General features: G+C 39.6%; 2 protein-coding genes across 2 annotated transcripts; one reads left to right on the top strand and one right to left on the bottom strand.

The window, feature by feature from the left end:
* On the top strand, positions 11,857–12,679 carry LOC104750271 (rubredoxin-like). The gene has a single exon (XM_010472043.1). The coding sequence runs from the start codon at positions 11,984–11,986 to the stop codon at positions 12,569–12,571; it is 588 nt and encodes a 195-aa protein (XP_010470345.1). The 5' UTR covers positions 11,857–11,983; the 3' UTR covers positions 12,572–12,679.
* LOC104750270 (5'-3' exoribonuclease 4) lies at positions 12,843–22,965 on the bottom strand. Its single transcript, XM_010472042.1, has 23 exons — positions 22,817–22,965; positions 19,216–19,580; positions 18,430–18,532; positions 18,277–18,353; positions 18,000–18,191; positions 17,731–17,850; positions 17,552–17,614; positions 17,336–17,470; positions 17,056–17,220; positions 16,797–16,874; positions 16,506–16,592; positions 16,151–16,231; positions 15,949–16,044; positions 15,683–15,753; positions 15,328–15,456; positions 15,171–15,247; positions 15,038–15,078; positions 14,852–14,926; positions 14,463–14,614; positions 14,272–14,376; positions 14,108–14,183; positions 13,829–13,911; positions 12,843–13,742 (listed from the first exon to the last, which is right to left on the bottom strand). The coding sequence occupies exons 2-23, from the start codon at positions 19,426–19,428 to the stop codon at positions 13,106–13,108; spliced, it is 2,856 nt and encodes a 951-aa protein (XP_010470344.1). The 5' UTR covers positions 19,429–19,580; positions 22,817–22,965; the 3' UTR covers positions 12,843–13,105.

Genomic DNA, 23,186 nt, shown 5'->3' with positions numbered 1-23,186 from the left:
ACCGCAGCTATAGCAGGTTTTTTCAGAGAATCTAACGTTTTCTTGATCTGAATCTCGATTTTGTAAAGTGAATTCTTCCATAATTGAGCATGATTCGATTCAGATCTCACATCTGCATCAAAACACGTTGGTTGTTTGTATTTGACGGCGATTTGGAGACGAACAAGATTTGATCTGCTTTGTGGTTTGGAGTAGAAATGAACATAAGGATGATGATGTCGATGTTGCTTGTATGAAAAAGATGGGTTCCATTGAAGCGGAGTTAATTTCAGAAAGGCAGAAGTAGCCACCATGGTCAAATTTCTCAATGGAGGAAATGGTGTAATGATGACTGATGGCTAGGGTTTTGTTTTCTTTTTCTTTCTTCAGGTCGCTAGGGTTTTATAAGGGCAAATGCGTGAGACTGATTGGAAAACATTTGGAGGGAGTTTTTTTTTTTTTTTTGGTTTTAAAAAAAAAGAGAAAAACCGGTTTGGCAATTGGTAAGGTGGATTATTAGACTAAACTGAACCAATGTGTTCATGTTATTGATAAATTACAAAAAAAAATATTCTTTGGTTCACTCTCTTATTCACACCCTCTTATTTAGCCAATCAAAATACAGCAATATTTCATGTAATATTATCTATAAAAAATAAATTAAAATTAAAATCAGAAAACAAAACACAGAAGAAAAAATATTTGTAGACATTTTATTAAATGAATTTAAATATTGAGTTGAATTTATATAATAAGTTTAGGATTTCAATGTTTCAAATAAATAAAACTATACCTTGGTTTGAGTTTAGAAATGAGGATTCAGAGTTTACATTTTGCAATTAAATGAGAAGATATGTCTGTTTAAGTTTATAAATGAAGATTTAGGGTTTAATCTTACAATTAAACAAAATTATATGTAAGTTTGAGTTTATAAAGAAAGATTAGAGTCTATAGTTGAACAAGATTATGTGTCAATTTGAGTTTATAAAGGAAGATTATGGTTTGAATTCATATAAGAGGATAAATGTTTATAAATAAGAACCAAACAAATTATATGTCGGTTTGGTTTTATGAAAGAGAAATAAAGTTTAGATTTTATAATATTAAACGAGATTATATGTCGATTTGAGTTTATAAAAGAGAATTAGAGGTTAAATTTTACAATTAAACGAGACTATGTGTCTGTTTAGATTCAACTAAATTAATATTTTTGTTAAAGATTTACATTTTAATCTATTTTATTTATTTAGTTTTCAAATTTTATTTAGATAAAATATGACATGGTGCATTTTTATTTGTTAAAACAAAAATGGATGAACCCAAGTATTGCTCGGGAAAGATTAGAGTGATGACATCCTCAAATTATTTATATTGTTTTACAGAGAGTAAAATGGACGGAGAAAAAATAAAAATTGCTAAAAAATTCCAGTTTGTGGATATTTTTTGAAATCTCACTTGAAAACTGAGTTTTTTTTAGCCGAATTAATATGAAAGTAAAAAATATTGATAATATACTGAGATTTATGTAGTAAACAATATGAAATATTGAAAAGTTAAAAAAAATTAAAATATTTCTTTGGGAGTAACTAGAATGAGTAAAAAACCACTTAGCATTTAAACAAAAAAAAAACAATAGAAGAAAATAGTAATGTAGTGTTTTGTAATAACATTAAAAATTATAAAAAGGAAAAATAACTAAATCATTGATACTTTTGGAAATTTAATTAGAAATCTTTTTCGTGTTTTTTTTAAATATTCGGGTTTGTTTTCTTCTCCTATTCCAAAAGAAAGTTCGTAATGAAAAAAAAAAAGAATAATTATATACTTTTTTTTTGTGTGTGTGTTTGGTAAGAATGCATGTAAGAAATCATTTTACTATTTTAGTATTGTAAAAGTGTCTTCTATATATTTAACTAAAACAATACGTTTGTAAAAGTCTTGTTGTAAATATATAATCATAATAGATTATGATCCACGGTATACCGCGGGACAAGTTTTTATTTTAAACTTTTGTTAATATATTAGTTTAGTATTTATTTTGCTAATGTACTATTTTATTAATTCTAGTGATTAATTATATAACCTGCGGTATAACACACAATATTTTTGTTTAATACAATCTTAACTAAATCAGTTTGATTCTATACATTTTATACTGGTGTTGTTAAAATAGTAAAATGAGGATTTAACCATATGTAAGTACCATATTAATGATGTTTTATTTTTTAGTATTATTAATTTACTCTATCATGTCATATAATCGTCCTGCAATATTTGTGTTATTTTGAAAATTTATTATGTTTAAATATTCATAATTTTAAACTTTTATTAAGTTTAGATATATCAATTGTAATATTTTAAACTTCTTAAAAGTTTTAAATTTACTATATACGATTAAATTTAACATTTCATCTAAAAACTCGTGATATACCGTGAAACTATATTTGTTTAACGGGAAAATCACATTTTAAACCTTCAAAGTGTCATTGAGTAGCACTTTAAACTTTGAGATATTTTCACTAACACTATAAACCTTTAAAATGATTTCACTAACACTTTAAACCTTAAAACTAACTTTTTTGTTTGTGCCACCACGAAAGATGACAGAACAGTAATATTCGTCAACGTGAAATAGTTAAACTATGCTGGTTTGATTTAAATACTTATTTAATTAATTTAATTTAATTTAATTATTTATGATGATTGATAAAAAAAATAAAAATACATCAAAGAAAAAAAAATGAAGAATCAGAGGTAAGATTAAAACATTTAACAAATGTGAAATTAAAGACGACAATATATTTAGAAGATTCATTGATTTCCAATGAGAAGTTAATAGATTTGAATCAGAATTCAGTGGAGATGCATTTATCAAAAGGATTAATAATGTGAAGAGTAACGTCGTAATATTTTTGTCTACAATGAAGATGAACACAATTTTTTTTATCTGTTTATTTATTTATAAAAACTAAAACTAATTAAAATTTATATTAAACCAACATATTTTAACTATTTCGCGTTGACAAATATTATTATTCCGTTAGTTTTTATGGCGGTACAAAAATGAAAGTTAGTTTTAATGTTTAAAATGTTAGTAAAATCAATTTAAATGTTCAAAGTATTAGTAAAATCATTTTAAAGGTTCAAAGTGTTAGTAAAATCATTTTAAAGGTTTATAGTGTTAATGAAATTTTATCGAGTTTTAAAGTGCTACCCAATGACTATTGGAAGGTTAAAACATGATTTATTTTTTTAAACCGTACATTGGTGTTGGTGTTGTTAAGTTTAATGATATTTTAATTTATTATTATTATTGATTCAAAATCATCCCGTCATATATATAACTCATCCTGCAATATATCTAGTCAGTGTTATTAAAAAAATTTAATATTTAAATTTATATATTTTACACTTCTTAAAAATTTAAAAGTTACTATGTATGTGTAAATACAGTTTTTATATTAAAAAAAAAGAAAAATGAAATATCTAATTATGATGTCACAGAAAAGCCACCGTTAACTGAATATAAACATACCTAGATAGGAACAAAACCAAAGTCCTTTGTGGAGACGGCTAGGGTTTGTGGAGACGAGAGTCAAGATGCGAGCATGGAGGATGTGGGGCGTCCACCTGGGGACGTACCGAGGCCGGTGTTGTCCTATGTGGACACGGTACAGAGTAGTAACGGTGGTGGTAGGTCGGTTCCGGAGCAGGTTTTGGATGATGAGTTTGTGGACTCGAGGGTGAGTATGGAGTTTCCGGATGGGGAGGATGGTGAGCTAACATTTGTCCGGCGTGTGGAATTTATGGGCATTCCGTGAGTATGTGTTCTCGAAAATTGTCAGAGGATATGGTCCATATGCGGGTGCAGAATGAAGCTTCGCATTTGGGACAGGGGGAGACGGATAAGGATGGGTTTATAGCTGTCCGCTGTTCGGGTCGGAAGGCTTTAGCTCCGACGAAAAGTCTGGTTTTCCCGGCGGGTGGATCAGGAGTGAATCAAGCGGAGAAAATGGTGGAGATTGCATCCAACTGTGGTTCGGGAAATGTTGCCATATCTAACAAATTTGGTGGGTTGATTGAGGATTCGGTGGATGGATTAAGGGAAACTAGAGAATCTAGGGAGGCGAATAAGGAAAATGTGAACACTGAGAATATGCCGGGAGTAGTTATGCGAATCGATCAAGATAAGGAAATTTTGAGTCGAGGGAAAGAGGCTCGCAGTGCTGGCGGGAACAGAGGAGGTGGGTTGAGTAAGAAGATGAGTGGGTCTAAGAATTAAAAAAACATTGGGCCGAAGAGTACAGGCCCCAAAATCAATAAGCCCACTATGGGGTTGGTATTTGGACCGTAAGCAGGGAGTCCAATTTGGCAGTCTCGGGTAAACGGTTGCGGTTGAGGTGGAGAATCAGGGTCGAGCAGGCAGAGTGTTCACTGTCGGTGGGATGAAGGATGATGGGGTCCGGCCGCCGTCGACATCCGGTGGAGTTGTGACATTAGCAGATGTGGAGGAAGCCATGGAGAAGGTGGGGAAGGTCTCGGCATCAAGTGGAGAGGAGTACTCGATGGCGCTTGGGGATCAAGTTGGTGCGCAATGACGGGGTTCCCTGGTGGTTCTACGTTTAATTAAAGCATTCATGATGAATTGTCTCTTATGGAATTGCCGGGAGGCGAATAAACCCAATTTTCGTCGATCTCTTATGGAATTTCCGGGTGGATTTCCTCCGGTGTAGCCAAGTTGTGACAAGTATGACGTTGTACATAATTGGTTTGTCAACAATAGCATCGTTCCATCGACATAAACTGGTAGCATGATCGTTCCTACCGTCACGACCGTATCACCGTCGAATCCGGTGAGCGGTTGAACATCGTGCTCGGCCGTCCGTAAGTCGACCTCCATCTGAATGAACAGATCTTTAAAAATATCAATGAGCGTTGCGATCAGCTGAATCCGGTTAAATGTATCTTCCTAGCTGAAATGTGCTCGGCCGATCGCAACGCTCATTGATGTTAAGAATTGTTAGGATCGGTCAGCCCGTTATAATGAGTGAACTTAAATTTGTTGACTTAATGAACGCAGACCCTTGAGATTCTCGCCGTGAAGGGCAAGCATTGGGCTTCCTCGAGCACCCGGTCGAGATTGGGAGCTGAGCTCGTTGCTCGGTGGACCTTTGATGATAGGCCCTTTACCATCGTTTCTAGGCGTCGTATGGTTTCGTCCTTGAGATCTTCATCCGACCGATGGTTCGGCTGTGTTGGAGTTGGTGGACTTCCGCTCTGTTGGCCTTGGCCATGCGTCCTGTTTTGGTCGTCGGATGGCCCTTCTCCGATGTGTTCGTCAACGGAACCTACGTTAATAGATGCAAGTCGGCGCCTATGGCTTTCGTAGCACTCCTCTACAGATATCGGCGCTACTGGAAGTGGATTCGCGTTCTGGTCAGCAGGAGCACTCTCGTATTGACGCTCACTCCTTCGTCGTTGGAGCATGCTGATCTGATTTTGCGAAGCTTCCTGTGCTGCCACGATTGCTTCGAGCCGTTCAATAGTCCGTGTTTCCTGGCTGTCGAGTCGACCAAGGACGGTTTGCATCAGGTCGTCAATAGTCCATGTTTCCTGGTAGGCTGGCATCGTTGACGGCAGTCTTGTCCGTAGCAGGTCCATGCTCGGCATGTATGGCAGTGACAGGTTCTAAGGGCGCATCGGACGCTGGTACAGAGGTTATGTTGTTTGGTGCAGCACCCTCGACTGTGGTCGTCTTGGAAGGTGGAGGCGGGAGAGCGCGTGCTCTTGTTCGCCCCCATCATTGTTCCGAAGGCGCTGGTTACTGGGTCATGGTGTTGAATTCTTTACTGGAGTTTCCTAAGTTCGCCATGTCTCGATCTGGAATCTTCGTAGAAATGGCGACCGTCGAATTTGATTGTCAAAATGTAGCGCTCTAATCTGGCTCCACGAGTCCGTCTTAACGAGATGTCAAGTTCTTACATCGTCCCTTTGACCACGGAAACGATTTAAAACGCGTTCCTCATGGATGCAGCAATAAAATAACCCACCCAAATAAGCCGACCCAGCTTCGCAATCAGCTAGCAGGCGGTCAAGTTTGTATAAGCCAAGTCCTTACTTCCATTCTCTTTCCGACCTCGTGGCAAACACAGGGTAAGGTGACGACCAGAGCTGCACCTAAACAGTACGACGAGCTCATCTCGACTACCACCCTAAAACTTGGTATTCGATTAACGTAACAGTATAAGCCGAGAGACATCTCGCTCCGTAAAATACATTTCGATACCAAGGAGAGGAAAGAAAACCAATGGAAAACACAATAAAACGTTTATTCCAAAGTAACATTACATAAAACCCATAACAACGAAAAAACAGCAAGTGACGACTTCGAAGCTCAGGCTTCAATACCCAGGTTAGCATTGGAAGGCTCATTGACTTCCAGCTCGCCGAGCTTTATATGCCAAAATCAGCATTCTCCCCGCAACTCTTCTAGCGTGTCCATCAGAACGTCAGCACCCCTAGCGGCCATTTTATCAAGATCCCTTCAGCACAGCTGCTCTCGCAGAACATTTGGTCCGTACTTTCCAGGTGAATGATGTAGCGACGTAATTTCTCAATGCAAGCTCGACAAGCGGCGATCTCCATATGATCCTTGAAGGGTCTCCTTATCAGGGGCTCAAGATCGCCCTCTAAGAGATCAGTAACCTCCACCTCATCCATTAACGCCCTGCAACGCGAGCACTCTTCTAGCATCCGATCCATCCTCCACTTCGTAATGAAAAGTTCATCAGCGATCATATGCTCAAGATAGTCCACAGTCCCGTCTACCCGACAAAACTGGAAAACACGTTCGAACTGACGACGAAGAGCTATGATGTACGCCCTCAGCGTCTGGATCCAAGCATGATACGATTCAATCTCTGCACAAATTACATCATCTGGAGAGCGAATGTACCTCGCAACAAGCCGCTCTCGAGCCTTCCTCAACCACGCCGACCTTGTCGTTACAGGCATAGGAGCGACGTCAATTATCTAACAAACAGAATTTATGTTCTTAAAAGGGGAATGGAATGGTGAGAAGTTAATAAAATGAAGGCGAATTTATAGAGCAAAGGGCGCAATTTCCCGAGGCAAAATGACCAATCCAACAGCCCCTCAAAAATCACGCCCATAGAATGATGAGCACAAGTCATAAAACCGAACAATAAAATCCAACCATAATGCAAAAGTCCAAAAAAAATAATAATAATACAATGCCTACACGGCTCAACATCCGCTACAAAATGGAAATAAAGTTCAAGCTAAGGAATGTAAAGCACAAATTACTGGTCGGCAGCGGCCTGAGTCTCGGAGACCACGAGTGCCCCCACCACAACAATCGTCACACACTCTGCGCTCTTTCTGGTAGTCGTAGGAACTTCTGCACCCCTCAGCAGGAGTCACAGGAACGATCACGTCCTCCACGACGGCCATAGTCTCTGGGAAAGGCCCCACGTCGCTGTCTAGAACATCTGTGATATCAAAGCTGCAGACCTTGTCCTACCACACCTTCACGTCGGATTCCAAACCAAGCATCGTCGTCGTAGGAATGACGGTACCACTTTTCACCAACTCCTCGAGACACTCATATGTGCCTATCACCTGGCTCAACGTCAGAACAGACTCATTTGCCGCCCTATTATCAAGGATGTGTCTCCTCATCCTCTCAATACTAGACCTGTAGCCAGCAAACTTGACATTAACGCCCAGCCGCTCTGCCAATAGCCACCCGTCAAACGACTGCTGCATCCTTGCCCTCTGAGACGCCTGGTCGTAGCCCTGGGCATATTATCCGAACCCGAAACCCGAACACGAACCCGACCCGAAATAGGTGGTTTGGTTTGGGTTTGGGTTCAGTACCTCTGAGGTTCGGATACCCGATCCGGTTCGGGTAATATCCGAACCCGAAATAAAACCCGAACTAGTCCAAAATAAATGTAAAAATGCATCTAGGGGGATCAAACTCAATACCTTGGACATTTAATGGTGCATATTAAACCATCTTGCTATCTTAGTTTCTTTGTTTTAATGTGAAATATTTAATATTTATATATATACATATGTTCTAAAATTTATAAAAAGATTAAAAAAAAAACAAAAATTTCTTTTTTCGTGATTTGTTTGAGTTCAGGTATACCCGAAAAACCCGAACCCGAATGGGTAATACCAAACCCGATCCGAAAGTACAAAAAACCCAAACGGGTTCTATATGCCTAAACCCGAAAACCCAAAAATCCGAAAACCTGAACCCGATCGGGTTCGGGAACCCGAATGCCCAGGGCTAGGCCTCCTGAAGCTCAAGATGAGATCGGGAAGCATCAAGAGAAGCCTTGAGCTCGGCCACCTGTTTCGTGAGGGCGGCAGAAATTTCTCTCTCCTTGTCTAGCTCCCTGCGATGATACTCCGACAACCTCCTGGACGACTCAGATCCACGATGGTCGGCCAAGCGCTTCTCCAACTCTGCAATGAGAACAATGTGCATGGAACAAGTGAGTAGGGATGTCGTGGACCGCTCGTCGGGCCTGATAGGTGGTGGGGTGGTATCACACCCTTTTCAAAGAAACCGTATGTGACACTCTCGCGTCATAAGGCTCCGCCCCAGAATCATTTTATACCTCATCTTTTAGTCGAGTTTGTTTTACAACCTCTCCCCAACATGCGGTTTACAGTTCCAGCCTCCTAAAAACATGAGTGAGAAAACCATGCAATAATCGAAAAGATAACGCAAAATCTAAGAGAAGTACCAACCTGGAAGTGCTTCCGAGCCCAGGATTTGTAGATCTCAGGATCGAAGAGAGAACCCACAGAAGGAAGGAAGTCAAAGGAGCCGTGAATCTTGCTAGCAAGCTCGCCGCAAGCAACACCGTTGCTAAAAAACAACTCATCCTTTGTTTATAAGAGAAGGAGAACAAATCATCAATCCTAGTGGTATCGCGAGGCATGTCGTCCCTCCTAGACCTCTTAGACGATTCGGGCTCAGGGACAACCACCTCACCGTGAGAAGATCACTTCCGCGCAGGATTGGGACGCACGGACGAATCCGCAACTATCGCTAAGGCGTCAGAAGTTTCACACGCGACGAATTTTTCTACATGCAAGGAGCGGTAGGAACCGTGAAAGCCCTCTTGTTGGCGCGAGCAGAAGCCACCTCCGTCGACCTAGCATCACCTGCAGCTCGCTCCTCAGCACCGTCACCTACCGAAGGATCAACTACCTCGGCGGCACAAGAAGACCCTGGATCAACAGCTTTCTCGAACTGATGGACATATCGAGGAAGACGAGCGTTGACTTTTCCCATCCTTAAGCGCGGTAGACCTAAGAAGAACATCCAAGAATGACAACCTAATAATCATCAAGCATAGTGGCAATCAACAACACAAAGAGAGCAGGAAACTTACGAAATCTCTGAGTAACCTGTGGCCAATTTAGCGCCCCTCTCTCCCTCACCTTCTTGAGATTGTCAAAAAAACCTACAAGAGAAGAGCACGCAAATGGACGACAGGCTCTGCAAACATCAGCAAGAACAAATAAAGGTTAAAGACCAACCAAAAGGAAAACTAGCATGTATGAATCAAAAACAACAAATTGAGATTATCAACTGAAAACTCATTCAACTTGATGAAGAAGAAACGGCGCTGCCATTGACGAACTTTCCTATCGGCCCCGATAACAATTTTGTGGCCCGACCTAGTGCTGGTATAATAATGGCCCGGGCTGTCTCTTAATTTCGTAAGCCTGGTAGCCTCCTCAAAAAAGTGAACATCAACTTCTACACCGCACTCCGTCGCGAGTGTTGCCAAACCAGCTGCGTTACGGATGCCTCCCACAGTAAGCTGTGAGATAGCCATCCTACGTCTCGCAAAATAACGCGTCAGAAACTCTGGAAGAGGAAGCCAAAGACCGCACTCAGTGAAATACTGGTCATGAAGGCCAATGAAGCCTTATGGGGCCACCAAGGGCACTGGTGAGGTTTAGGGACCCAAAAAATTAATCCCTCAGGCTTTTTACACCACCGTGCAATCTCAGCAATAATATCTAATTTACACAGCGAGGGACCATGATCAATCGGATCGACAATGACTACAAGATCGTCATCGGAACCTACCGGGGAAGCACCAAGGCCCAGATCACTGCTTCAAATTCATTTCCCGAGGAAATCTAGAGCGTTCTGTGCCGAGCAAGCATATTAATAGACAATTCGAGCATATCCGCTGATCACAAAAAGACTGCCTCTATCTGGACTAAGGGGGGACTATTGTTGGATATGGGCTTTTCCCAATAAGCCACGCGGCCCAACAAGATTTACTAAGCCATGATTTCGGCCCGACAAATTTAGGAGAAAATCCACTAACTTCCGCGGAGAGCAATCTCGGGAATTCACGACGAAAGCCCTAGGTAGCTCAAGGTTAACTGCCTCCTATAAAAGTAGAGGGCATTTACTGGGATCATCATCCTGACCCCCATACATTACCGAGAGAGCAAAACTTTGCATCGATTACTTAGTTATTTGCCTTTTGTGTAATTCTTATCCACTTCTTAGCATACAATCCAACTATTGGGATCTTGCAGAAAGTGAAGTCTCAAGAATATTCCATTAATGAGCCACAAGTTGATAAGATTGGTATTTTTCCGTTAGCTCCATATGAACAGGAAATCTTCTTCTCCCATGCAAAGGAAAACATCGTCCAAAAGATCATCTGTCTCAGACCGCTCGATAACAAAAGACAAATGCACAATTGAAACGTGTAAATCAGGATCTGATAACATCACAAGATGGCAGGGTATCCAAGACAACATGTTAGAATACATAAGTGACGGGTCATCATGAGTGCAAGTGTGGGTGCATCAAGCCAGACCACATCATCTAACACAAAAAGATGTCGATTTGACCCATCGTCGTATCGTCAACGAGCTGATGCTTTGGAGGGATTGCGCGAGTTTAGTGCCAGATTGTTACAAGAAGGGAGATATGATGAACTCAACGTGTTGCTTAAGCCTTTTGGCCCAGGTAAGGTGTCTCCAAGAGAAACCGCTATATGGATCGCAAAGAGCTTGAAGGAGAATCAAGACAAGGCAAAAACGGCAGATCTAAAATGTTAATAGAGAGATACCACCTGTGGGTCTCCCCTGACAGGCTTCACTTTGTCTTAATGTTCGGTTTAGCTAGTTATGCTTATGTAGAGTTTGTTTAGGTATGGTGGCTGACACTTGTAAAAGATGAGTAACAGAATTAGTAGGTTGCATTCTTAACTCTTTGCTTGAGCCGAACTGCTAGCTTTGCATTTTTAATTTGTAGACCTTGATAGGACTAACACTTTTTACGTCTTCTGTTAATTCAGGCTTCAAAAAGGTTTCCAATCTCTACATTTTTTTGCATGTTATTGGTAACCCATTCTTGGTGCGAAATCACAGTTTATTTGATGATTTTTTTTTTTTGGTTTGAAGTATTTTCATACTTTTTTAGAATTTTTTTGCGTTTTTAGTTTGTTATTAATTAAAAAAGGTAATAAGTATTTTGCGGAAAAAACTTCCCAAGTTAAATAATCTTAAAGGCATCGATGACCCAAGATTGATTACGAGGAGATAAATTTCTCTGGTATGGACGTTTATATTCTTGATGAGTCTAAGTAGTGAAGATCACGAAAAAAAAATCTAAATAAAACTCTTGAGAAGGAATTTGAAGATTTTTAGTCTTAATTGACATGTATGTTTTACTTTACCAATAATGCTACAGTGGGATTTAGGGGGGGAAATGGAAACGGAAAGGCTGAGGGACATTTTGGGGGTTAGTAAAGAAATAAGATGGATTGAAAGAAGGCCACGTGGTTGTCACAATACTCTTCAAAAATCTTATCCGGGGGGCGCAGCATATGCCTTTCTCCCTCTCCAATGGGATCTATCTTTCGACATTTTCATCATCTCTAACAATGAACAAACCCAAAAAATTATAAGTAAACAGGAACCAATGGCGAGTGCTACCTTCTCCTTCTGCCCTCACTCCCAATCCCAATCCCATTCCCATTCTTCCCTCATCAAACCCACGCCGTTTCTCAGATATGGCAAGAAACTACACCACCACATCTTCATCACCATCTCTTATCCAACTCACCATCATCCTCGTTACTTAGCCGTTTCCAGAGACGATGCCGCGACGCCTCTTCCTTCTTCCGACCAAACCCAAGAAACAGAGACCAAAGAAGTCGAAGACACCATAGAGAAACGAAGGATGGAGGAGAAGTTTGCTGTTCTAAACACTGGCATCTACGAGTGTAGATCATGTGGGTACAAGTACGATGAATCAGCGGGTGACCCATCGTACCCGATCCCACCGGGTTTTCAGTTTGATAAGTTGCCTGAAGATTGGAGATGTCCAACGTGTGGAGCTGCTCAGAGTTTCTTTGAGAGCAAAATGGTTGAGATTGCTGGTTTTGCTCAGAATCAGCAATATGGACTTGGTGGCAATGCTCTTACTGGTGGTCAGAAGACTGGTTTAATCTTTGGCTCTCTTTTACTCTTCTTTATGCTTTTTCTGAGCGGCTATTTCATCCAATGATTTATATATATTTTCTCGACTTTCATGTTATTACAGCATGTCACCAATTTTACTTATGTTTCAATACACCATTATTCTCATCAATATGACACTACCATCATTTCTACTGGAGAGCCTGGTCCTTAATCTACCAATGTTAGTCCAGGGCTCGGATCTTTAAACTCGGATTTATGTTGGTTAGTAGTTGGGTTGCCTATCATGTAAAGATGATGTAGAACACGAATCAATAAGCAAACTGAAATAGATTAAGGAAACCAATGGACAAATGCTGTAGAAGGAGGAACAACGAAAGTTGAATAACCAATTGCCAAAAGCTGTCTAAAGACTCTAAACAAGTTTAATGCAATAAATATATATAACAAAAGAAATGTCCAAAGGTACATTGTACATTTGCCTTTAGCTTTAGCCAGAAATTTAAGATATAATTCATGGCAGAAGATGAAGCGGGGACGTTGTTACCATACAAAAGGCCATTGCAGCAAAAGAAAGGGACTCACCTGTACAGAAACCTCCCTAGCGCCTCAACTAACAATCTCATATGTTTGCGCCTCGATGACTTGGTTGTGTCTTGGCCTGATAAATTACTTTCTTTACCGGCTTTCCATTTGTTTCACCATACCCAACTCCTTCCCTGTAGTATCCACCGACGAAATTACCACCTGGCTGTGTACCGATCCATTGGGTGGGTGGTGAGGGTAACGGGTTCAAATTTGCATTAGCAGCTTCTGTATAACTTGAATACAACTGTTTGCTTCTGCTTCCGTTATCTTCTATCGATAAACCAGACATTCCAGCTCTAAGTCCACCACGGTTTTGCTGCTCTACTACTACCTTGGAGTTGTAGTTTCGGTTATAGTCTTGTGATCCATTTGATGGACCAGGATATCTTGGACCGTTGCTAAACGTTCCCTGTGAGCTATTGTTATACTTTCCATAGTAGTAATAGCTCGAGTCATCATCATAAGCTCTCCTGTGAGAAGAGGGACCCGGTGCTCTTGGTCTATTGACTCCACCATAATAATGATTACCCGGTACATTACGGTAGTATCCATTTGGGTCAATTAATCCTGAAGCCGAACCAGTAGAGGATTTCATGTTAAGGGTGTTTTTGATCAGACGATGAGCTGCTTCTCCCAGCGAAGGTCCGGCTATAGCTCCAGCCACTTGAGGCCTGCACAGTAGATATATCATATGGTTCCTTTAACCTACTTCACACTGTGATCTTCAAAATATCAGTCTGTAGTATAATCTCCTTACCTATCTCGGGCTTGTCGGCGTCGGTTGCTATTGTCTTCATGCCATAAAGGGGGAAATGGCTTTATATCTGCTGACGTCAAGATCTGCAAATTGAACTTCAATAATGAATATTTTTTTGCAACGAATATTTAGCAGATAAATAGACTGGCAAGAAGACATTGACATTTGAGATTCAAGCAAATAGATTCTCCTAAACGCTAATAAGAAAACGTAAGTTTCTATATCTTTTAATGCAGACAGGACTACTGTTTATTGACGAACTCCTTTGTGGAACCATACCTTGTCCGGAATGATCGCTCCTCTTGGTGGTTCTGAGATATGAGAGTGTTTGGCAGGACACAGGTACGTAACATTTCTGGAAAATTTAGAGGAAAATCTAAGTGAGTAAAGCAAGACTTCACCCATTTCATATAACACTAACTTGTGAAGCACAAGAAACGCACAAGGCTCGGTTCTGCTCAAGCCATGGCAAACCATTGACAGGGGAATCCACTCTAATTTGGAAACCATTCCTTTCACTAATCCAGAGAAAACCGTTCATTCCTTGGCTGAACAAATACAAAAGAATTGAGGATTAAAAACAAGCTTGATATCCAGATTATACACAGCTTGTTAATTATCAATTTTAGCCAACCTAGAATTCGGGTCAATCATCCATGGAAGACGTTCATGTGGAGGCATGTGCTGGTAGAAATGGTAGTACTGCAGGATCCGTTGGCCCAGTGGATGAGCGGGGTGTACGTATAACAAGTCAAGCATCACGCTGTTGCGTTGCCGTTCTTCCACCTGCCAGATGGATCCATACTAATCAATCATTCTAGTCATCATTCTAGTCAACACAGACACTGCAATAAAAGCTGATGGCTAGAGCAATCTAAGCTGTAAACCTACTTTATAACTAACAAAAAAACCATTTTGAAGGTTCAAGAATCATCTTTCAAAAAGAATTATAGTTTCCTTTGAGAGAATGAAGTTTTGACCAAACAATATGCTAATATATTTTGATAAAGCTTCAGTACAAACCGTTAGCGTTTCTTCAAGCTTCCTTGTAGCAGTTAACAATAATTTCTCCTCAATGAAAGGAAGTTTTGCAATACCCTGGATCACATCAAGTTCAAAACACACAACATCAATAGCTGAAGAACAAGATATACAGTCTCAGTATGATAACACTATCACTTTATCCACTGAACACAGAAAAGCATGAACCTGCCAGGCGAAGCGCTTTCCATTCATGTCAATCTCAAAATCTATTAACAGAATAAGAGCTTATGAGTGTCCACTACCCATCATAAATATATAGGAAAACAACAATAAATATATATTCAGTATCAACAATTACCGGCAGGGTAAAATTTCAGGATCGGGGATGAAGGATCAGTCATCAACTTCCGGTATTCTCCAGGCAGCGCATTTGAACTGCGGCAACCAAGAAACACAATTTACATCACCACAGGTGCCCAAATATTTATATTAAAGTTACCAAAAAAGGAACGAACCTTGCAGCCGGCAATGTCCCCATTAACTGGTCAAAAGGTTTAAAGGGCTCTCCAATGAAAAATGTGATCTCCAAATCAGATAGATTCTTAAGATCTGAAGCAAATGGAGCATAATGGTATGGGTAAAACCTGAAACAATTAGAAGAAAGGGTTAGCAATCAAAAACTTGCATTTCAAATTTGCTTTCAATTTTGCAACTTAATATATCTCAGCAACTGACACCTATATCAAAGTCTTTCTCCAGAAGAGACCCATCAGTCTATTATAAAATAAGATATTCTAGTAATTGTTAGAATACATGGCTCTCATGGGAATAACATGACATTTGTAAACTTTTTGTAAAAGTCAGACTGACCATTGCCAAGAGCATACACCTTGGTAGTAGTACCGGCAAACCCAGCACAAACCTTCAACATATTTTAGTACCTACAAGGAAAACAGGTTATCAGACTTAATTATAAGTTTATGTTCATCCAGACTGTCTCAAGAGTCATTTGAAGAAAGTAGTTCATTTCGCGCTATAAGCCTCCCAAAGAGCTAGAAAGAACTGTGCAGATATCAAGTGTTATCTGCACAGTAGGAAACTTTCAACATGAGAGAGTTAATTGACGTAAACCTCACCATGTCTTGTTTAATTTGCTCAGTTTCCTCTGGATTGGTCGTACTAAACTTCTCTGCATAATACCTCTCCTTGTAGCCTGGTTCTCCTAGCTTAATCTACCCAAAATAAAAGAGAAACTATAGTTAAAGCTCCTATACAATTTTCCGTGTCAATCAATATACATCTCACAGGTGAGAAAACATTTGCACTACACTATTTTACCTTATCGTCTATCGGTTCAGGTGGTACCTCAGATGGATCTCTTCTTGATCGTTGTTTCATTTCTTCATTGTTCTCCATTGACTGATACCAGAATCAGCACACCATTAGCCATAACTTATGCAGACTGAACATAGCGGAAGAATATGATACAAATAACAAACCCATTGATTACAAGTGGAACTAGTTATTGCCTTATAAGGAGTATCATTCACTCAAAAGCGAGCTTTCAGGTAGTGCCAATAAGGGTATGAGCATTCCACTTGTAATCAATAAGGGTATGAGCACCCTCCTTCCCTAAAGCCTCCAAAGTTTTTTTTATTTGTGTAAGGGGAAATAGAGTATAGGTCACAAATACCTGTTTTATCCGTGTTCTTTTCTGAAATATTTTATCTTCATTAACAGCAACAGCTTGAATGAAATGCTCTACCCTATCTAGTAAAACCTATTCAGTGCAGAAGAAAAGAAAATTGTCAATGGGTTAATGTATAAAACGAACTTAATGCAGTTCAGGATTTCATTGGTAATCATATAGCCAGACAAAATAGAAGCAACGCAATTTAATGGAAAACTTTACACAGCTCATACAAAATAGCAATGTGAAGCGAGAATGAAATGTGGGAGAAGATAAAAACAACGAATAACTTACCTCACCAGAATCTGTTAAATAGCCTCCCATAACTGAAAACTCCTTTCTGTAAACATGCATCAGCAAGTTTATAGCTCCCTGAAGTAACAAAGAAACGGAGTATAAAGATATAAAACAATCGAGTATCATTTCCCCAATGGTATTATAAAACAGGATATTGATTCTTCACAGGGCTTTTACTGTATTTTACAATCTACACTACCATCATATTATGTATAACAGGTAATTAAGTAATGAAAAGCTTTCATCATGTACATACCTCTCGAATTTCCAATGTAGGCATATGAGGAAGGAAGTCATTGCCAACAAAAAAGCAAAGGAATACAAAGTCATCTATAATTCTCTCAAAATTGATCACAAAAGGAGGATCTGGAATTGCCAATTCATATTGCAGATATTCTCGCAACACCCAAATGTTCAGGAACTATAAAAAAATATTATATTAGAAAGATATGAGAAAGCTCCCAAAGAAAAAAAGAATGGCATGTTGTTCAACTGCAGCAACATCTTTTGGAGAAGATAAAGAAAACTACTTAAACCTGATATTTTTTCTTGTGGATTGGAATATCAGATGCTGCATTTGTGCTACCTGATTTTCCAGGGCAATCTGCCGCAAAGTGACCAGTTTGTCCACACACAAAGCATTTCTCTTGTTGGCCAGGGTAAGTGATAACCTGGAATGAGTAAGATGACTCATAATTTGACAGACCGAATATTACAGAAAATATAGAGCCTATGGGTGGAAAACAAGCTACCTCTCTTAAGATTGAAAAGTGAACTTCATGTGTGGCTAGAGAGAGCATTATCAAATCTGCATCCTGCAAAACAATATACAGTTCTTAGCAAGAAGCAATATGCAATTTGTTGGAAGAAGCACCAACGCCTTACCAAGTAAATAGGAAGTAAAACAACTACATTGTGAATTAACACTAACCAGACCGTATAGACAATGCCGTGTATTTGGATCAAAACCAGGAAGATTACGTTGGAGACGAATGTATGACATTATCTTGTGTTCTCCTTCGCCCGGAACATTTGAATCAGAAAGTATTACCTTCAAATAATAATCCACAAATTCTTAGGAAGACAAATTACCTTGACAACCATATGTAAAGAGGCAACGTTAACTAAACAGAAAGTGGAAAGAATGCAAGTCTTGGACAGTTCGGAAATATCAGCTAAGTTAGATGAACAGTATCACACCTTAACATATCTCCAGCCAGGGTTACGGTTTAACCTAGATTGGATGTAATACTGAAGAGCTACTGAAAGTATAGCCATAAAAGGGGTCCCAGGAGTAATGACATTTGAATCTGCGGTTTCTGCTTTTTCTTTAGCAGACAAGATTTGGCCCTCGGTCTCAAATTCTTTTCTCAACCTATCTTCCTCAGCTTCCTATGAAACCAGATATAGTGTAAGCAACAGTGACACCCATGCAAAGCCAAAAGTAAATGTAAAAAGAAATACAAAGAGAACATACAGCCTCTGCTGCATCCTTTGCAGCCCTGAAACGTCGAGAACGCTGCTGATTCATCTTTGCTCTGGGTGCAACACCATCTGCAACATCATACATAATCAGAACCAATCTCATAAAGCAAAACAGACAGGGGAGAAGAAGAAAGCGCAAGATCACCTATAGCCAAATAAAGAATCTTCCTCGGACGTATTAAAGTAAAAAGATGATCAATGTACTCAAACATCGATTTAAATACATCATCGTACGTGGCTGGTGCAGGCTGCATCGTAATCAAAATAGGATTAGCTAGTGAAATCTTAAGGGAAATCAAGTATAGACATATTGCTACACAAACTCATTCCCCTGGATAATAATAATACCTCCTCAACACTAATGATAAACTAAGAACATCGCTGTCTCTTTTTTCTCTAGTCGAAACCTTTTTAAAAAAACAAACCGACTCTAGACTCGCATACGTGATACATGAACAAAATAGACACAGCCATTTGCATCCAATTTCCCAAATAAAACATGGAAGTCAGTTTCGGAAATGAACTTTAGATCCCAAAATCTAGTATCAACAAGTTGGCCATTGATTCTATTGACATTCAGTAAGCAACAACTAGTACACAAACAATAATCATCTTCTCATCAAAATACCAAACTTAGTGATTTCATTTCGCATACAACAAAACAAATACATGTTTACTTGTGATTGCCTAATACGATAAACTCAAATTCCAATCCCCTAACTCTAGTATCACCAATGTTGGCCATTGCTTCCATTGACTTTTTTGCTTCCCATAACTGGTACTAAATCAAGATTAATCTTCTCCAACAATCTGCTAAACTCAATGATTTCATGTTCTCAATAAAAACAAACAAATCCATATATACTGAGTACTACCCCCTAATACAATCAGCTCAAACCCTGGAACCAAAGCTATATATAAAATTACATACCTTTCCTTCAGGGTGGAAACAAGGATGAATGATACCATTCATGTCGAGATACAAATTATCAAATTCAAAGCCGTTAGGGTTAGGTCTGGTGATATCAACAGGGATTAGGTCACCACCGCGACCACCTCCATCGGTAGGTTCTTCCTCAACGACGTCGCTAATTGACTTGGGGTATCGGTCGGCGAGCCATCTGTAAAACGCCGGGACTCCCATGGCGGCGACTTAGAGAGATCCGAGTGATGCCTTTTTGTTCGCGATTTCTTTCAGGCTCACACTTTTTTTTTTAGTTTAAAACAAGAAAGATACTAAATTTCAACTTATTTACTCCCTTAGCTGTCTGTCACCACCAATGTTGAATATGAGCTTGATACGACCTCAAGAAGCTTAATAGGCCTTAATGGGCTTGATTATTTAGTTTATTGTTTAAGCCCAAAATACTTAGAAGTCTCTTTGTATTTAATCTCACTTCCATTCTCTGTAAAACATTATCGAAATTAATCAAAACAATGTCATCTTCTTCCTTCATCGTCTCTCTCCTTCTTCTTCCTTCTTCCCTCTGATTTATTCACCTCAACCTCTATTTCTTCTGCTTCTCATCTCAAATTCTGTTATCTCCTTGATAAGCTACTTCGGTACTTATCAATTGGTGCTTTACATCGAGAGTTTAAAAAAAAAAAAAAACAATGGAGAACTATACTACTCAAGCTGCTCATCTCGTTCAGTCGCCGTCTTCTGCCGAGCTTGGCGAGACGATCGAACAGCTCCGGGTGAAGCTGAGGGCGCAGTACGATGAATATGTGCGCTGGTTACGCGACACGGCGAGTTCATCTGTTCCATCATCGGTTCCTCAAATCACCATGGTGAATCCGGATCTTCCACCATCTCGGCAACAAACCATCACGACGAGTCTATATCTTCCACCCTCAGATCCTACACCGCAAAGGACCTCAGAAATCTCTTTTGGGACATCTGTTGAACAAGTGGTGGGCGTTCAAGTCCAAAAGGCTTATTACACAGATTGGACCTTTAAGGATCCATTTGTTGCTAAAAATTTCAGAAAGCGAAGGATGCGCTTCAGGCAAAGCTATCACAAGGCTCGGAAAAGAAATATGAAGAAGGATCATCGTTATCACTCTTTGCATCTGGCCTTCCGAGTTCGTTCACCACGGAATCAGTTGTACCTAGGTGATGATAGGTTCCGTTCGATAGCAGTTCTTATGGCAAAGGAAAAGCAACAAAGAGGAACTCGAAGAGCTCTTTTCAAGCATCGATTCCACGAGTTTCAGAAAAGAAGGTCAAGAGAAAGATATCGAGTGGTGATAGCCTCCTTCAGATCGAAGCATTACTCTTGGGTAGTTGCTAAGAAAAAGGTGAAAAACAGCTCTCAATTGTTTGCGTTCCCTCCTTTGAATCAGTTGAATGTGAGTGTTGATGACCTTATCTCGGCATCAACACCGGATTCCAAAGTTTATGCAACATCTCCAAAGCCGTTACCAAAGGTGAAAAATAATGGAATGAAACGAAGATTCGAATGCGAGAGGGGATCAAGAAAGAGAAGTTCAGCGTTGGCAACATGTTTGGCAAACTATGGTATGCGATTTGGTTATACTTGTTCTGCAAAATCTAGAACTCATTTCAAACAATTGCAGGAGAAGGGTCCTTCTCAAGAGAAGAGAGCGGGTAAAGAAGAGGAATTACTTTGGTTCCCTCCTAAGAATTATGTGTCGGGGAAGCTTGGTGCAGAATTAGCTAATCATGGAAACAGCTTAGAAGAGAGTTTCAAGCTTGATACCGTTTCAATTATGACAAAGAATGACTCAGGTCTGCTGTTGGAAAAGTTTGTGGCTTATGTCAGATGTCTCTCTGTTCAAGTGGGTACCAAAAAGAATCTGTTCAATGATTTATTTCAAGATAACCAAGTATGGGAACCTGGTGGGTTCTTAGCTGGCCAAGCTCTACATGACTGGTTAGTGGAATCTTCTGGTTTTGATAAAATGGTTGATGTTGCTAAGCATCTACGGAGGAGACTGAAAATATATTGTAAGCTTGGGGAAGTGAGTCTTGTTGTCCATGATGTTAATGGAAGAACAATCGGTGAAGGGTCTAATGGGAATCATAATCTACTTCTACGAAGGATTCAGGAATTCATTAGTAGGGTCAAGGAGTTTCAAGCAACATCTCAGGATCTGCAATGTCGTCAAGCTGAGGTTCTTACTTCTGCAAGTAAAGCTGGAACAGGCAAGACACTACATTACAACCTTGTACCTGCTAACTTTAATTGGGAACCAGGTGGAATCTCAGCTGCACAAGTTGAACTAGATTGGTTAGTGGTTTGCTTTGGTCGTGATATAATTGTTCACGATGCTAATATTGAAGTTTGCAACGACATTAAAGAACCAATGGATCATGGAAAAGCTAATCGTGTATGCGAGTGTGGTGGTTTAGAAGATAGTCAGCTTCTGTGGGATTGGTTCGAGAAGAGTAGTATACATATTGAACTGGACATTGCTGAGTTTTGGGGATTCAAAACATTTGGTAAGGAGTTTCTAGTGTCAAGCCAGAAGATACAGCAAAGTCATTACATGTTCCTAAATGGACCCAAGGAGAAGACACAAAAGCTAGATAGTGAGTGTAATTGGGTAATTTTGGAAGCTTTAGCATCGCTGCTACAGAACAATCAGCGCTTGTCACTTCATCTTGAGGACAAGATGGATCTTTCAGGGGCGAGTAGTAGTAGGTGTAGATGGTTGGTATTTGATAGAGGAAAAAAGGATAGAAGCCTAGATGTTATGACTATAGTGTTATCCGAATTAAAGAGGTGGTATTTCCTTCAAGGTCAAATCCGTGATAAGCAGGCTACAAAATGGGAAGCTGGTATTCAAGACATAATTGTAAGATGTTTTGAAATCGGAGTGTTCAAGTCTGACGGGGAAGAAAAAGATTTGCAGGATGATCCCATTATGTACAAGTTGAGGCCACCGGAGCTACAACCAAGTGAAGAAGTTTCATGGTTTAGGTGCCTAACTGGATTGCCTGAGCATTGTGCCTATAGCGAGAAAGAGAAAAGAAAGAAAGCGATGTGGGGTTGGACTGAAGTAAAGATGATCATAGGTGTATGTCTCTTATGCACTTGGGTGATCACAATTATTGTGATCATGAGAGTGTCGTCATTGCAGGTTTATGAGAAACGGTTGAGAAACTACTACATCACTCCAGGGACATTATCCAACTCGAGAGATGATCGTGTAAAGCATGGACTGTGCAGACTAGCGAGAGACTTTCAACTTGAGGACAAGTTGATTCTTCGAGAGGGAAGTATTGATACGACCTCAAGAAGCTTAATAGGCCTTAATGGGCTTGATTATTTAGTTTATTGTTTAAGCCCAAAATACTTAGAAGTCTCTTTGTATTTAATCTCACTTCCATTCTCTGTAAAACATTATCGAAATTAATCAAAACAATGTCATCTTCTTCCTTCATCGTCTCTCTCCTTCTTCTTCCTTCTTCCCTCTGATTTATTCACCTCAACCTCTATTTCTTCTGCTTCTCATCTCAAATTCTGTTATCTCCTTGATAAGCTACTTCGGTACTTATCAGAGCTCTTCTTTAAGACATGACAAGAGAAGAAGCTTTTAACCCCAACCAACTACTTTGGATTAACGGCATGATTGGTTCCGCCGTTGCGGCGTAGAGATGTTAAGCTTTTAACCTTTGAGTTCCCGATCTCTCGAGATTAATGAAGAAGACTGCGCCCCCTAATTTATTATTATTGTGTTGGAGATAGACCGAGACTTCAATGGGCCGGATTTTACTTTACCCGCATCCGCAAACGGGTTTATTTGTGGTCTCAAGACTCGATTCTAGAATTTATGATCAGAATCCATTCTAATAACTAGATTTTAACTCGCGATAAATATAAAAAAGAACTCAATTTTAAAAAATCATTTATTTGTTTTTTTTTCACAAAAAAA

Source organism: Camelina sativa, chromosome 16 (assembly GCF_000633955.1).
Source record: "Camelina sativa cultivar DH55 chromosome 16, Cs, whole genome shotgun sequence".
Lineage (NCBI taxonomy): Eukaryota > Viridiplantae > Streptophyta > Magnoliopsida > Brassicales > Brassicaceae > Camelina > Camelina sativa.
This window is presented reverse-complemented; position numbering and strand designations above follow the sequence as displayed.

Coding starts and splice junctions, on each gene's coding strand:
- LOC104750271 (XM_010472043.1), top strand. CDS start 11,984: ATGGCGAGTGCTACCTTCTCCTTCTGCCCTCACTCCCAATCCCAATCC.
- LOC104750270 (XM_010472042.1), bottom strand. CDS start 19,428: ATGGGAGTCCCGGCGTTTTACAGATGGCTCGCCGACCGATACCCCAAG. Junction 15,457..15,682: donor GGTGTATGCTCTTGGCAATG/GTCAGTCTGACT, acceptor TAATTGTTTCAG/GTTTTACCCATACCATTATG. Junction 15,079..15,170: donor CCTGAAATTTTACCCTGCCG/GTAATTGTTGAT, acceptor TTCTGTTAATAG/ATTTTGAGATTGACATGAAT.